General features: G+C 41.8%; 1 protein-coding gene across 3 annotated transcripts in view; it reads right to left on the bottom strand.

The window, feature by feature from the left end:
- Positions 1-13,041, bottom strand: part of mcamb (melanoma cell adhesion molecule b) — a 52,359-nt gene extending 39,318 nt beyond the window's left edge. For 2 of the 3 annotated variants that reach the window (XM_049576060.1, XM_049576061.1), the window contains exon 1: positions 12,848-13,041. In XM_049576060.1, coding sequence (XP_049432017.1) covers positions 12,848-12,911 — 64 coding nt within the window. In that variant the 5' untranslated portion in view covers positions 12,912-13,041. The remainder of the gene's footprint in view (positions 1-12,847) is intronic. The other variant, XM_049576058.1, reaches the window with a different exon arrangement.
- Between the last annotated feature and the right edge of the window lie 404 nt (positions 13,042-13,445).

The following is a 13,445-nucleotide window of genomic DNA, read 5'->3' as shown; positions in this document are numbered from 1 at the left end:
TTGGTTTTAGCCTGCTTGTTTTATTGTGCATCTCTCTTGTAGGTAAACCTCAGTATCTCGAGGAATTACTTTCAACCAAACTGGATAATTCTGCACCCAACGAGTTATGTCTATTGCCAAGGGTCAGCCCTGATGCAGAAAGTAGTGTGTTCCTAATGTAACAAGGCAATAAGTAAGAGTTGGGATAGGTGTGCAACAAGTCTGACTTTCATGCAGGGGACTGTAAGTGTGACCAAAATGTTTCCACAATCCGTAACCACGGCTTTACTTTCCTAACCCTAACAATACATTGTTTATTCGTCATAACCACAATCACTCACTAAGATTGACCCTGCCATAGCTGCCTTGTGCAGATAAAGCATAAAGCCAGAATTTTCACATAAATTAGTCACTGGGTGTAAAAAATGTTCTTAAAGCTAATCTGGGGTTTTGCAGAATCATCCAATATTGACAAGTCTTGTTCAAACTTAAGGAGACGCTGAATGACCATTCAGGTAACCTGAAAAGTTACTGCTTAGGATTGAATTACAACGTAACTCTGTGTTAAATCTTCTGAATACATTTTTGTACCACAAACGGACTCCAAGCCGTTTCTTTATATCAAAAAGCTGCTCATAAGTGTTCGTAAAGCTGCTTCCCTCCTGCGGGCTGCCGCATTAACACCAGTAAAGGGCAGCTGTCTGGATCCTGAGGGTGCTTTCACACCTAACCTGTTTGGTTTGGTTAAAACAAATCCAGGTCCCTTTGCCTGGTTAGTATGGTTCATTTGGGCTACTGTGAGGGCGCATTCACACCAGGATAGCCCGGGGGACTCAGTTCGATTGGGCGGGGAATGCCAAAATATTTCACACCTACATCTGGTTCGGTTCACTTTCACACTGCACTTTTTAAAGCAGACCAAACCGCCTGGAGAACATCACACAGTTAAAACAGCTGCTCGTTTGGGGGCGGTATTGCCCGAAACGACCACTGACCGGGAAGAAAAAAGCATGAGAAGAAAACCCTGCTCATCGATTGGCCAAGACTGAAAATGGAAAACTATCCCCTTCAGCCGGCTTGGTCACCACAAAAACACCAAAATGCAAAGCTTACTCCTCTATAGGCTTAATGACTGATAGAAATCATTCAAAGCTGTTCCTCTGTGTTAAAAATTACAACCTACTCTTCTTCACATCTATTCTTAAACAAACAGCTGATCTGTCCACTTTCAGACGCTATAAAAAGCCAAACCACAGTTCTTACTTCTGTATATCAAAGTGAGCCAGACAAACATACCAAAACTCCAAACCACACACTTGTGGGAAAGAGAAATATAAAGTTGCAAACATATCTATTTAGAGTTTGCCCTGCTGTAAGAGACAATCTTAATAAGAAATTTCAAAAGGCATAAACCCACCTAATTTTTTAATCATTCATTCAGCCCTTGACCTACTGGCACACACTCTGCACCTCTCCAGCACATCTTACATAATCACAGGACTCTCCTCACTGACCGCCTGAGTAATGTTGATGTTTTTGGCTGATGAGAGTTTTCTCAATTTTGTCTGAAGAAAAAGAACCCGCTGGAGGTCTGGAGTTTATTTCAGGGCTGATACAACATTGGACAGTTTGGCTTGGTTTGTTGTTTCAACCGTGACCCAAGTTTAATTTAGCAAGCCATCCCACTGAGTTATTATCATTACAGTAACCTCGCTGCTCTCAAGTCTGCAGAAGTCTAACAGATAATCTGGATGAATAAAGAGCAACTATACATATTACATTTACAACAAAAGAAGACATTATGTTAAAGTGATACATTCATGCTGTCTCCATCCATATCTGCTCTCTATTTTATATTCATGTGTAGCACCACACAGGGTTGAACCACTAGGGGCTTGGTGCCTCACCCAAACAGGACCTGACAGTTTGATAGGGACTGCATATCAGCTTTCTTCCACTTGCCAGTTTAATAAAAGCAGCTCTCCATGACTTCTAAATGACTTCCAAATGGATCACATAAACAGTTCTGAAATACTTGTCTTGTGAATTGTGTTCTAAAGATAATACGTTAGGGACAGAACAGGCCTACATCCTGCTTTCCTACACAGCGTACAAGGTTCAAACCTTCAAAACACTCAACCAAGCATCAGTACATGCAACAAAACCCTTCATCCTGTTTGTATTTTCATTCATTTTGACTCAAGTGGCTTTGAAAGCACCAGACTGACCTCTTAACCCTTCTCGCTGCAACAGGTCATTACGGGAAATTTTACAATTTTCCTGCTTTGCTAGTGTCGTCCAAACAAGACAGGCTTTTAATGTGATTTATGTCCCAGTTTGCATGGGGTTTAGTAGTGACCTTTTCCTCTTTTGGCTCAATTTCTGGTTGTTTGAGGGATCAGGTAGCAGCTCCTGTTAAAGCCACATACTTTCCCAGTGCTGAGGCTTTTATACTTCGTGCTCATTTGCCTTGTGTTAATATTTTTTTAAAAGTGTTTTCACAGGGACTCGCAAAAAAAAATAAATAAATAAATTCAGAAATATGCATGTAAATCAGGCGTGACCGTGTCTAAGGCCATGTGTAAACAGGACGTAGACAGAACAACACATTCAATAAAGTCTAATTTATCATCATTAATTAAATGAGTGGCTCTATAAATACTTACAGCACTGCCACAGAGAATACTTGTGTCTAAATGGGCAGAGGCTGTGCATTAAAGATAGCGTGCTGCAGCAGCCTCATCACTGATCCAAATTATCTCTCAAAACTTCTCCTTTCAACAGTCAAGGGTGTCTCTGACTTTGCATGTGTTCTCTTAGGTTGCCAAATATCAAAGTTAACATTTCAAGTGTGTGATATTCCAAAATATGAACAGCAGTTTGGGTGCATCTTGGTCTGATGGTCCAAGATGCACATTACAAAACCTCATTATTCATGCGAACTCAATAGAAGCTTTGTGTGGTTGGTTTGAAAGACAGTTTGCCAGATTTTGTGATTCTGGTATGATGATTTTAATTGGTATCATTTTAAGACTTTCTGCCAAAATGTATTAAGTACATTGCACATGTGGTATACTCAATTAATACGGTCGGCATTACTTAAAGCTAGAGTGCAAAACTTTTGTCCCCCACCTCTGGCAGTGAGAGTAATTACGCAAACACTGTCAATACATGTCAGCCCTGTGATAGTCTAGCGACCTGTCCAGGATGTACCCCGCCTCTCGCCTAGTGTCAGCTGGAATAGCCCCCCCACAACCCCCGAACAGGATAAGCATTAAATAAGCATCAACGCATTCTTTCAAAGTATTCTTGCAGTTGAGCTCGCTACATCTCCCAACCCCCTGGAGCACTCTCCCAAATCCGTTTTTTGATTTCAATCCTTCCTCTGAGTTTCTTTTTTATCTGGAGCATCCTGATTTACATTATACCTCCCGCCACATTCAAAGCTGTTGCACCATCAATATGGCCTCGACCCTTGTCTTCAATATTTCACACTGTCATCATATAGAATATGAGAAGAAAACACCAGAATGATGCACCAACAGATGATGCACTGAGAAAACAAAATGAAAAGCAGTGCCAAACAGAGAAGAGTTTATTGGAGAATAAAGCCTTCGGGACTTTCTGCCTTTCTAACAGCACGTGGTTAACACTGTGAAAGAGTCTATTTTAACTCAAACCATGATCTTTTCCTAAATCTAAGCAAGAAGTTTGGTTACCTCAACCTCACCAAACTGCAAAACAGGGCTGACCTGAATGCTTTGAGGCTTAAATCGTTGCTATGGTAATAAATGTCCAACTCAGTATTCAAATGTTTCTTTTTATTTCACCAGGAAGATGGTGGAGAAAATTTAAGGTGGTAGTAAATGTCAGATACAAATGAGGCCAGTGTCCTCGACGATTGACCCCCCTTTTTCAGGAAGTTAATTCAGCTGTCTGACAAGGAAAAGGAAAAGGTGAGACGAAATGCGGATTTAATCAGCATTGTGTGAGTCATTTGGCAAGGATTTGACTGTAAGGGATGTTGTCTTTTAGCCTTAGGGTTAAATATGTCTTACAATACCTATAATTCAAACTTATCTAAGGTCGGTAGAGGGACCATCCCAAACCTTGAAGAACTTTTTCCATGCTTTTCTCTCAGCTCATTCACAGCCAGTGAATCTGAGCTCTGCAGCTGGGATGGTGTGATGTTTACAACCCCAATAATTAAATTCTTTTCAACTATACAGATGTAACATGTTGGTTGGAGATAATCTAGACAGCCATGTTCCACAGTTTGTCACCAGCAGTGAAACAGTAACCCTGCTTTAACAAAAATAACACATGATGACAACAGATCATTAAGCAGCAGCAGTGAGCTGACCTTAGTGGACACGTGTTGTGTGTGTATGTGTGTGTTGTCAGGCCTGCGAGAGCACCAGGTGTACGCAGCTGTCCGTCTGATCAAGGAACTTCAAAGGCTGTTAGAGGAGCAGTAAGTGGTAACAGTCAGAGGAGGGCTGGCTCTTCTGATGCTGTGCTGGCTAAAGGTGATCTCTAAACTGCCTGATATGAATGGATTTACCCTGCAGTCAAATACAGAGCAATACATCAGAGTACAGTGAAGCTGTCCGATGTGTGCTGAGGCCCCGCAGTATGACTTACAGATGAAATGCCTCATTGCACATCTGCAGACAAGGCTGATATTGTGTTAGGGCTTTCTGTTGGGCATCACTGGTGCTGTGTTTCTTATGAAACCAAACTGTCTTGAGAAAAACATTGAAACTGAACATATCAGGACAATCTGTATTTTCTGAAAGCAACTAAAGTGGCGATTGCAAAACCACTTTCATTGCAGATGTTTGCCCATTTCAAGCCAACATGTATCCAACAAAAAAATATTTTTCATTGGGACATTTTTCTTTGTTCTGATAATACAACACTGAACAAGGCCGAAAACTAACTTCCTTCCTTCCTTTTACACAGTAAACAAGTGTTAGACCACTAGCTTTGGCAACAAAAAGTGTTGATATTAAGATATCATTCAACACGGCTCGGCTGCAGAATGTTTCTTTGCCCGAGCTACATTATACAAACAATCATTAGCTGCTACTCAGCGGACGCACACAAAATGGCCCCGATGACAACAGCACAAAGCCCTGGGAGCTTTCTCCACCAGTAAAATCCCCCCCCCCCCCCCCCCCAACACACACACACACACATACACACACACACACACACACCCTCTCCATCACTGGTTTGCGATATTGACCCAGGTAATGGTGATAATGGATGTTATTTGCATCAATAGGAAGATCAAACAGTAAAAGGAAACCCTTTGCTTCTACAATTTGTGCTCCCAAGTGCAACACCTAAACCCATTATATGGCTCAGCAGGGAGACACTGGAGGAAAACACTGTTTCCATAAAAAAAAAACACAGCTTTTCTTCTGCTTTCATGGTCCAACAATCAAAAATCCACCGACAAATTAACAATATTTCAATTTCCTCACGTTACACTTGAAACCCTACAGTGCCAACAACAGTGAAGAGGTATTAAAGATTTATTCAAGCACTAAAACTCTTGTTTGACAGTGACTGTGAATCTGCATGTGAGAGCGTAACGCTGTCCTCAGTCTGACAGTCTACCTCAAACAGATAAGAAGGTTGTTTGGGGACACACTAGAAACACTAACAAATCCATTACGGACATGTGTAATGGTGGACCCTCATCAACAAATCAGACAGGAAATACCTTCTCCATGACACTCTGACACACAAACCCATGAAATGAACAGAATCTGGTTTGACTCTTAATTAACAAACTACTAGTGGCAGGAAAATAGGTTATCACACAAGACCTCTGTCTACTCTAAAGCTTTATACTGAACTTTTGTCTAAAAGGTTTGGTATAATTACGTCTTTTGTCTGTGATATTCAGCGGTAAATCTTAAAGACAAATCCTGACTCTGATTCTAATACCATGGGCTCGACATTGTCGCCAATATCTATTATAAGGTTACAGCATTACCACAGTAAAAATCTTACTGTGATCTTTTAAAGCCAGCCTGTGTACGTTTCGCTGCACAGCAACAGCTGTGACCACAAGCGATGATTACTGTATGGATTACAGGGTAATGGGACACTAAATTTCACTTGATGTCATCATTGGCCAAACTGACAGAGCAGGTCAAACCAGATCATAAGCAGGGAGGGAACAACAAAGTCCAGTCCCGTGAGGTGGGCTATAAAACCAGTGAAATGTTTATGTGACATGTTATAACATAGTTTAACAGTAGCACAAGCAGAAGTCTTGAAACTGACACGGCAATGTCAGACTGTGATGTCTATAAACATCTGACTGTAGCTGACAAAATAGGAATTTTCAGAAATTCCTTTTTTCTGTTGACGAAGAGAGATCTACTTTTTCTTCATTCAAGCTAGGGATGCCAATTTTGGTTGATTTTGCTTTTGATAGCCTGACACTTGTTACAGTAAGTAAATGGTTAATTTACCAGTTATTACCAGAGAAAAAACACGGAATGACATGTAATACAAGAGGCCTTTCCTTTAAAGGTAGGGTCTGGAGGATTTTCCAGTTGCTGTTTGTAAACACACATTCAAATTTGGCCCCTCCTATCAGGCTCAACTCTCGGTTCAGGCAAGGCTCGCGGTAACATTTTGAAGCACTATTAATTTAGAGGGGGTGAAATTTTAATGTTTTGCATTACATCTTTTATCAATTTTATCCATCCAATCATTTTCACCCACTTATTCAAGGCAGCAGGCCAAGCAAAGCACCCCAGATATCCTTCTCCCCAACAACGCTTCCCAAGCCAGATGAGATATGTAATCCCTCCAGCGTGTTCTGGGTCTGCCCTGGAGCCTCCTACCAGTGCGGCATGCCTGAAACACCTCCAACGGGAGGCACCCAGGAGGCATCCTGATCAAATGCCCAAACCACCTCAACTGACCCCTTTCAACACGAAGGAGCAGCGGCTCTACTCCGAGCTCCCTCCAGATCCATTTTATTTTCTGTTGGCTTTGCTGACAGGCAGGCGCCTGGCTACATTAACATGCTGAAATAGGGTGCCCACTGATCGACAAAATGTTTCACTGCAAACCGTGTCCCACTACCATGGGTCCGAACAGTGTTAGCAGCCTTATTAGCTTTGTTGTGGTAGAAGATAGTGCTAGTACTACTACTAACCTGAAGAGTAGCAAAATTAACCTATAGACTAACATGCATAACTGGTCAAAAGTACTGTCAGTGGTTAACTGAATAACAGTCATTTGAAGACATCCTTGATTCAAACACTGCAAGTTCTCCTTTTACATATCATACTGTTCAGGACCTTAACTGTAACCTTTTCAATGCTACAGCAGAGACAGGTCACACCACTAATGTTGACCAGTTCACACCAATAGCATCAATGCTTTGGTTTATTTTGGAGGTAGGTCTATTCATTGTAATTTTTACATCCAGCAGTTGGGATCCTTTAAAAGTACGAGGCGATCTCAAAACCTCTGTGCCAACAACTGTAAAGATATATGTGTAGGATTTCCTGTTGTTTTCAGTTCATTTGTCGTCACTATTAAATTAACTGCACTTTTCTAAGCCACAAGACTGATATTCTCTGGACCTTAGTGCTGTTTCCTTTCCAGGTTTCACTGGGGATCTGGATTATGTTTCACTAATCCTAACAACCGTAAATTCACCAAAACAATTTTAGACATCGTCAGATTGATGTTGCACCGTCACAGCACGAGATCAAAAACAGTGGCGGACTGCTCCTTTTCTGTGCCGTGTCCTGAGGAGTGTGTTGCATGGGAACACATAAACAGAGCGCTCGAACAGCTCAAGGCTTCATTTCAGGACAAAGATAAGACACCACATGCCTGTGACGAACTTTCTCCGCACAAGGACCTGGTTTAGGGGCACAGTGATTATTTCCATCAGTGGGTTATGAAGATGTATTAAGGAATAAATGTAATATATTTGTCAGAAATTCATGAATGTATCCTGCTGTAGTCTGTTTGCAATGAATAAGAGTTTTTTATTTTTAAATTACTTTCCATGATTGAAGAAATTTAGGTACAGAGGAAGATCCAAAACATTAAAACTCCATTTTCTGCACAAATGCATGGAAATGAAATGTCCTTGCTGTGGATAAGTGCCGGAAGAGAGATCTGAATTTAGCGACTCCCATTTCAAACCCGCTCTGCTCTGCTGATCATCTGCCAGATTACTGGGCCTCAATTTTGTATGCTGCGGTTGAAAGACAACAACGCCATTTATTGTCCATGACCAGCTCGCTTCTTCTGAAGAGCTGCAGTTGTTTCGAGCACATGAAACCGAAGCACGGCGCCTCAGCCGCAGCAGAAACCGATGACCTTTAAATGAGCGAGGTCTAATGTGGCTGCTCTTTGGCCCGGCTTGATTGGCTGATGTCACAGGAAGTGAATAGTATCCTTATCGAGGGTCACCGCCACAGTGCAACAGCATGTCCGTCTTTCCCCTGATGTCATTGGGGGCTGGTGATGGAGATCTGGCAAGGACACAATCGCACTCAGTCGTACTGCGTGTGCACATACATGTGCGTGTATTCAAACAGAGCGTCTTCGCAGATGCAGCAGGTCTGTGTGGATGTCAACAAACCAATGCTGGAGATGAGAACCACTAAAGACGGTGGGGGGGGGGCTGATCACAGAGTCATTGCAGCAGTTTGTTTGCAAATGACATAGCTTGAAGTCAACCACAATCCACACACCACAGGACATATACCACAATACATACATCACAACACATCCCACAATACATTTACTACAACAGACATACCACTACACACATACCACAATACATATACTTAAGGACACATACCACAACACACCAATACACTTACACTAATACCCCTTACAGCTCTGGTTTGCTTTTAGCCAGCCCTTGACCTTTGTTGTGTAAAGTTTTAAATTTGTAATCAGTTTGATTTCAGTCAGTAATGTGTCCCAGAGTCGACAGCCCTTTGTGGAAATAGCTGATTGTCCAAATTTAGATTTGATATTTTCCAATTGCCATTCACGCTGCTTCTTGTTACTCTATTACTGTCTTGTCTTTGAATAAATCTGGAAAGAGACTCTGGAGCTAGACTGTTGGACTAGTCAGTTAACAAGAGGTTTATCTGATGTCATTTCTCAAGCAAAACTGCCAAAGATCTGCTGGTTTCAGCTTCTCAAATGTGAACATATTCTGCCTTTATTTGACTTATATGAGAGTAATACAACCTTTGTTTTATGGACTGTTCAGCCATAAAGAAAAACAATTGCATATCTGTCTCTGGGAAGTTGTGATGTGTATTTTTTTCACAATTTCTTGACAATGTTTAAGACTAAACTACTCATCAATTAATCAAGAGTAATCAAGAGTTTTCTGCAGCCTAAAATTGATTGGCTGTTGCACTCTCTGTATTGTTGACAGCTGAGAGATTCACATCTTTGGCAGACTTCTAACTATCTGGAAACAGCTTTGCAGAGAAGGTCTACTGACTGATTTCAGAGTGAAATGTCATACATTCATGCCTAAAGGGATACTTTACCGATCTTCAACCAGCTCTGTATCATTACAGTGTGGGTGGTGTGTGTAAATGAACTCTGGTAAACTCCCCTCCATCTCACCAGCACCCAGATCTCCCTGCTTATCTCTCGGCACAAATCCGCTGACTCTAGGGCTGTTGCACGAACTACAGATTGTACTTCCGCATTTTGTGTGCCCGCCACCACGGGCACAGAGAGTATGGAAGCAGATCAAGAGAGTGAAAGTCCCCCTTTCTCTCTCAAACTCAGACCTAATTGTAAAACTAAACAGTACTGTATTGCCTATTTCTCTCCTCAGATGTCTTCAGGAACTTTTTTAGCTCACTGTTTAACTGTAACTCTGGATCGTTGGTTACCTGCCGTCTGCCATACTGTTTCCTGTGTCAAAACAGCCAAGCTCCCATTATATCATCATACACCAGCGGAAGCATGTAGTGAATCCTTGTGGCGCAGTACATTCTGGTATTTGTAGATTTTCCACCTCTTGTGCAAAAGCAAAAGCCACAGCCCTTTTCCCTGCTTTCTCTGGTCATGTGGTACCAATTTGAAAAGCTTTGTGTCCTTGTGTACTTCTTCAAGTGGTAAAAAATATAATTTAATGAATGCCAGGGTAGATATGGATTAGAGGCGAAGGACACCGGCACAAGGCCTGAAGATAACCAGAGAAGGAGAGGTCAGGGAGCGCGCTTGATAAGAGCAGAGAGAGTTGGAGGTGATCACACACAATGGTCAGGCTGAACTTAAACAGGAGATCAGCACAATACAGGGACGAGCGGGGAAAGGTTCACGTGGTGGAGCACAATCAGGGATAAGGAAAGGTAAAGACGTAAGGAGAGAGGGAGGGCGGGAGAGGAGGGAAGCCCGGCTCACAGAGAGGAAGGGTTGAAGGTTGAGGACGGAGAGGGGGAGCGCACACTGAACTGTCTTGTTTAAACAAACAAGTAAAGGCACACCGACACAAAATTAAATGCTCTTTAAAAGGAAACTGTAATGTGGATAGCAGAGGGTGCCGTGCCCTTCTCACCCACATACCTCCACGTATAAATCTACACTCACACGCTCTCCTCTAAAAATAAACATTCATCTGCATCTCATCATGCATCCAACAGGCTGCCATCCAACTTTCTTTTATTATAGTCTCAAGCAGCTGATTTAAAGTAGTCTGATTAACCATAAACAAGGTGATACACTGCTCAAGCGAAACTTTTAATTTCCTTTTGCTACACACTCTAAACCTGAGCAGAGAGAGCTGGATCTGACCAGGAATGTGTTTGACTGAATGTTTCTGTGTGTGACAGGAACATAGTTTGCTGCCCGGGCAGCACTGAGCCACTCGATCACAGACAAGAGCTGACAGAAAGCAGACGGAGAGCTCCGTGACTACAACCGGACTTCTGTGGATGTCGGCGGCTAAAAATACATGCGGAAAACTATTCGAACCAACCCTAACAAGCTACCATGGAAATCAGCAAAGTATGATGTCTTATTATGATAATTTAATTTAGAGCATTTTACAGTAGACATGTCCAGCAAGCCTGATTTGTTTATTCACAGCATGGACTGGAAATAGCAGCACGAATATTTCAAAATTTTGCACTTAAAAGAGTTCACATTCCTCCATTTTTCACGCATCACACAACCTGCAAAGGAAATGCATTCAGACCGAGAAAGAAGGCGTAAAAGTGGCACATCCATTTCAACATGACCTATATATTATATAATATACAACACATTTTGAATTGGTGTCGCTAAGCTACAGCCTTCAAGTTGGTGTGCAGTACTGTCATGTATAGGTGTAGATTCCTTGCAGATGCAGGGGCCACGAAAGTGGACTTTTATCTTTGTAATATTAAAAGACATTCATACCATACATAGATACCCTGGGTGGGTGGGTGTGGGGGGGGGGATCGATACAGCATAGTATTGCGATATTTCTGTGTGGCAATATATCGTCACACAGTAGCAAGCAAAAAAATGGCTGAAGTGCGATGAACAGACTGAGGAATTTATCTTATTGGATAAAAACGATGTTTACAAAGTTTTCCTTTAGGCACATAATTTACAGTTGAAAAAAAAGGTAATAAATCGCAATATATCATGATATATTTTATCGCAATACTCAGCATATCGCAACATATTTAAAATCACGATAATATCGTGACTAAAGTATCGTGACAATATCGTATCATCATAAAGTGCCAAGTATCTTTTTTTTTTAATTATTTAAATTATTAATATGTGCAAATGCAAATTAAACTTTAGGTAGCCTACTAGAATAATATTATCAGTTGCTTTTGAAGTGAGATGAACACACTGAAAACTATCTTATTAGATAAAACAAATGCTGACAAAGTTTTCCTTTGGGGACATAACTTACAGCTGAAAAAAGGTAATAAATTGCAATTTAATTGCAATACTCAGCATATCGCAACATATTTAAAACCACAATAATGACTAAAGTGACCAAAGTGTCGTGATAATATCTTATACGGATCCTCTGGTGGTTCCCATCCCTAACAGATGCAGATTTGTATTTTTGTATTTATGTGAAACAGAGGAAGCTGTAGGACGTAACACAAATTTGAGAATTGTGAAATTAAATGTTAAATTTTGAGAAAAAAGTCACAAATTGGAGCAAAAACTTAACCAGAATGCAACAAATCCAAGTGTCTGATGTTTGAAATTTTCTGGAGGAGGACCCCCAAACTCCATTTCTCATGTGGCCCCCCCACCCACCTCCAATGTTGAACAGAATCCCATGCCCCTGCTTTAATTTTTTGATTAGGTTAATTAAAGTCATTCACCTCTAAAATGTGCTTCGTGTGAGGACCTGAAAAAAACATGTCAGCACATACAGGTCACAACACAGGGCGCAGTGTGTGAAAGGTTTTCCCATGGGTGTGTGAAGATATTTTTCTTAAAGTAATGTAAGCAAGAGGGGACTGTGCAGTATCACAGCTATGCAGTGTACACAGGAGCTGCACCTATGGGACCTGACAGGGCTGCAGGGAGATGACCTGAGACCTTTTTAAGCTCCCTTGAAAGGTTCCTTAAATGATGAGAAGTTGAATTTCCACTTGTTTGGCTCAGTCCCAACACCTCAGCAGGCAATGTCCGTGCAAGATAAAACAACTGTAAACTGAACATTACACTTACTGCTACTTTCATGACTAAGTTTTTTCTGTCTCGTGATGTTTTACACGCGTCTATCTGTGCTTTCCATCTCATGTCCCATCTCCAACAGTCCAAACCCCTCGTGTCGCGCGGGTCGGGTATCAAACATTTCTCGGTCACTCACCTCCCCAGGTGTAAAACAGGACCAGAAGTCCGACGAGCAGAGAGGTAGTGTCCCGTGAAGCCATGGTTGTTGGTCGGCGCTGCAGCTGTCCGTGCTGGGGTGTGTGTGTAGGGAGTCTGACAGGGACTGGTCCTCCTGGAAAACTGTGTGAGACACAGAAGAGAGAAGCTCGGCGGCGGAGCAGCGCGGGGAGGCAGATGATGCAGGAGGGGCAGAGACAGGCGGTCCTGCACTGTAAAAAATGTCCGTCCCTACGACTCACTGAGGCGCACAGTCGCTCTGAAATGCGTAATTTTCTCTTGACACATTATTTGTTTTAATAAACTCGGTTTCAGGTCTGTTGCGACTTATTTATTTAGATGAATCGACTAACCGGAGTTCAAACCGGAGTTCAAATTAATTATTGAGGTGGATATTTTTTGCAGTGTGCAAAAAAAAGGAACAAGGAGTGAGAGCAGCGGGAGGGCGGAGGTCTGGAGCTAAATACAGTATGATGTTGTAATTTATAGCTTTCTGTTGTTTCCAAGACTTCATGATACATTTCCTCGCCATGAGTATATAAGTCATGTTCTGTCAACAGAAAACCATTGGTGGTGAA

Source organism: Epinephelus fuscoguttatus, linkage group LG5 (genome assembly GCF_011397635.1).
Source record: "Epinephelus fuscoguttatus linkage group LG5, E.fuscoguttatus.final_Chr_v1".
Taxonomy (NCBI): domain Eukaryota; kingdom Metazoa; phylum Chordata; class Actinopteri; order Perciformes; family Serranidae; genus Epinephelus; species Epinephelus fuscoguttatus.
Note: the sequence above shows the minus strand (reverse complement) of the source record. Positions and strands in the feature narration are given on the sequence as shown.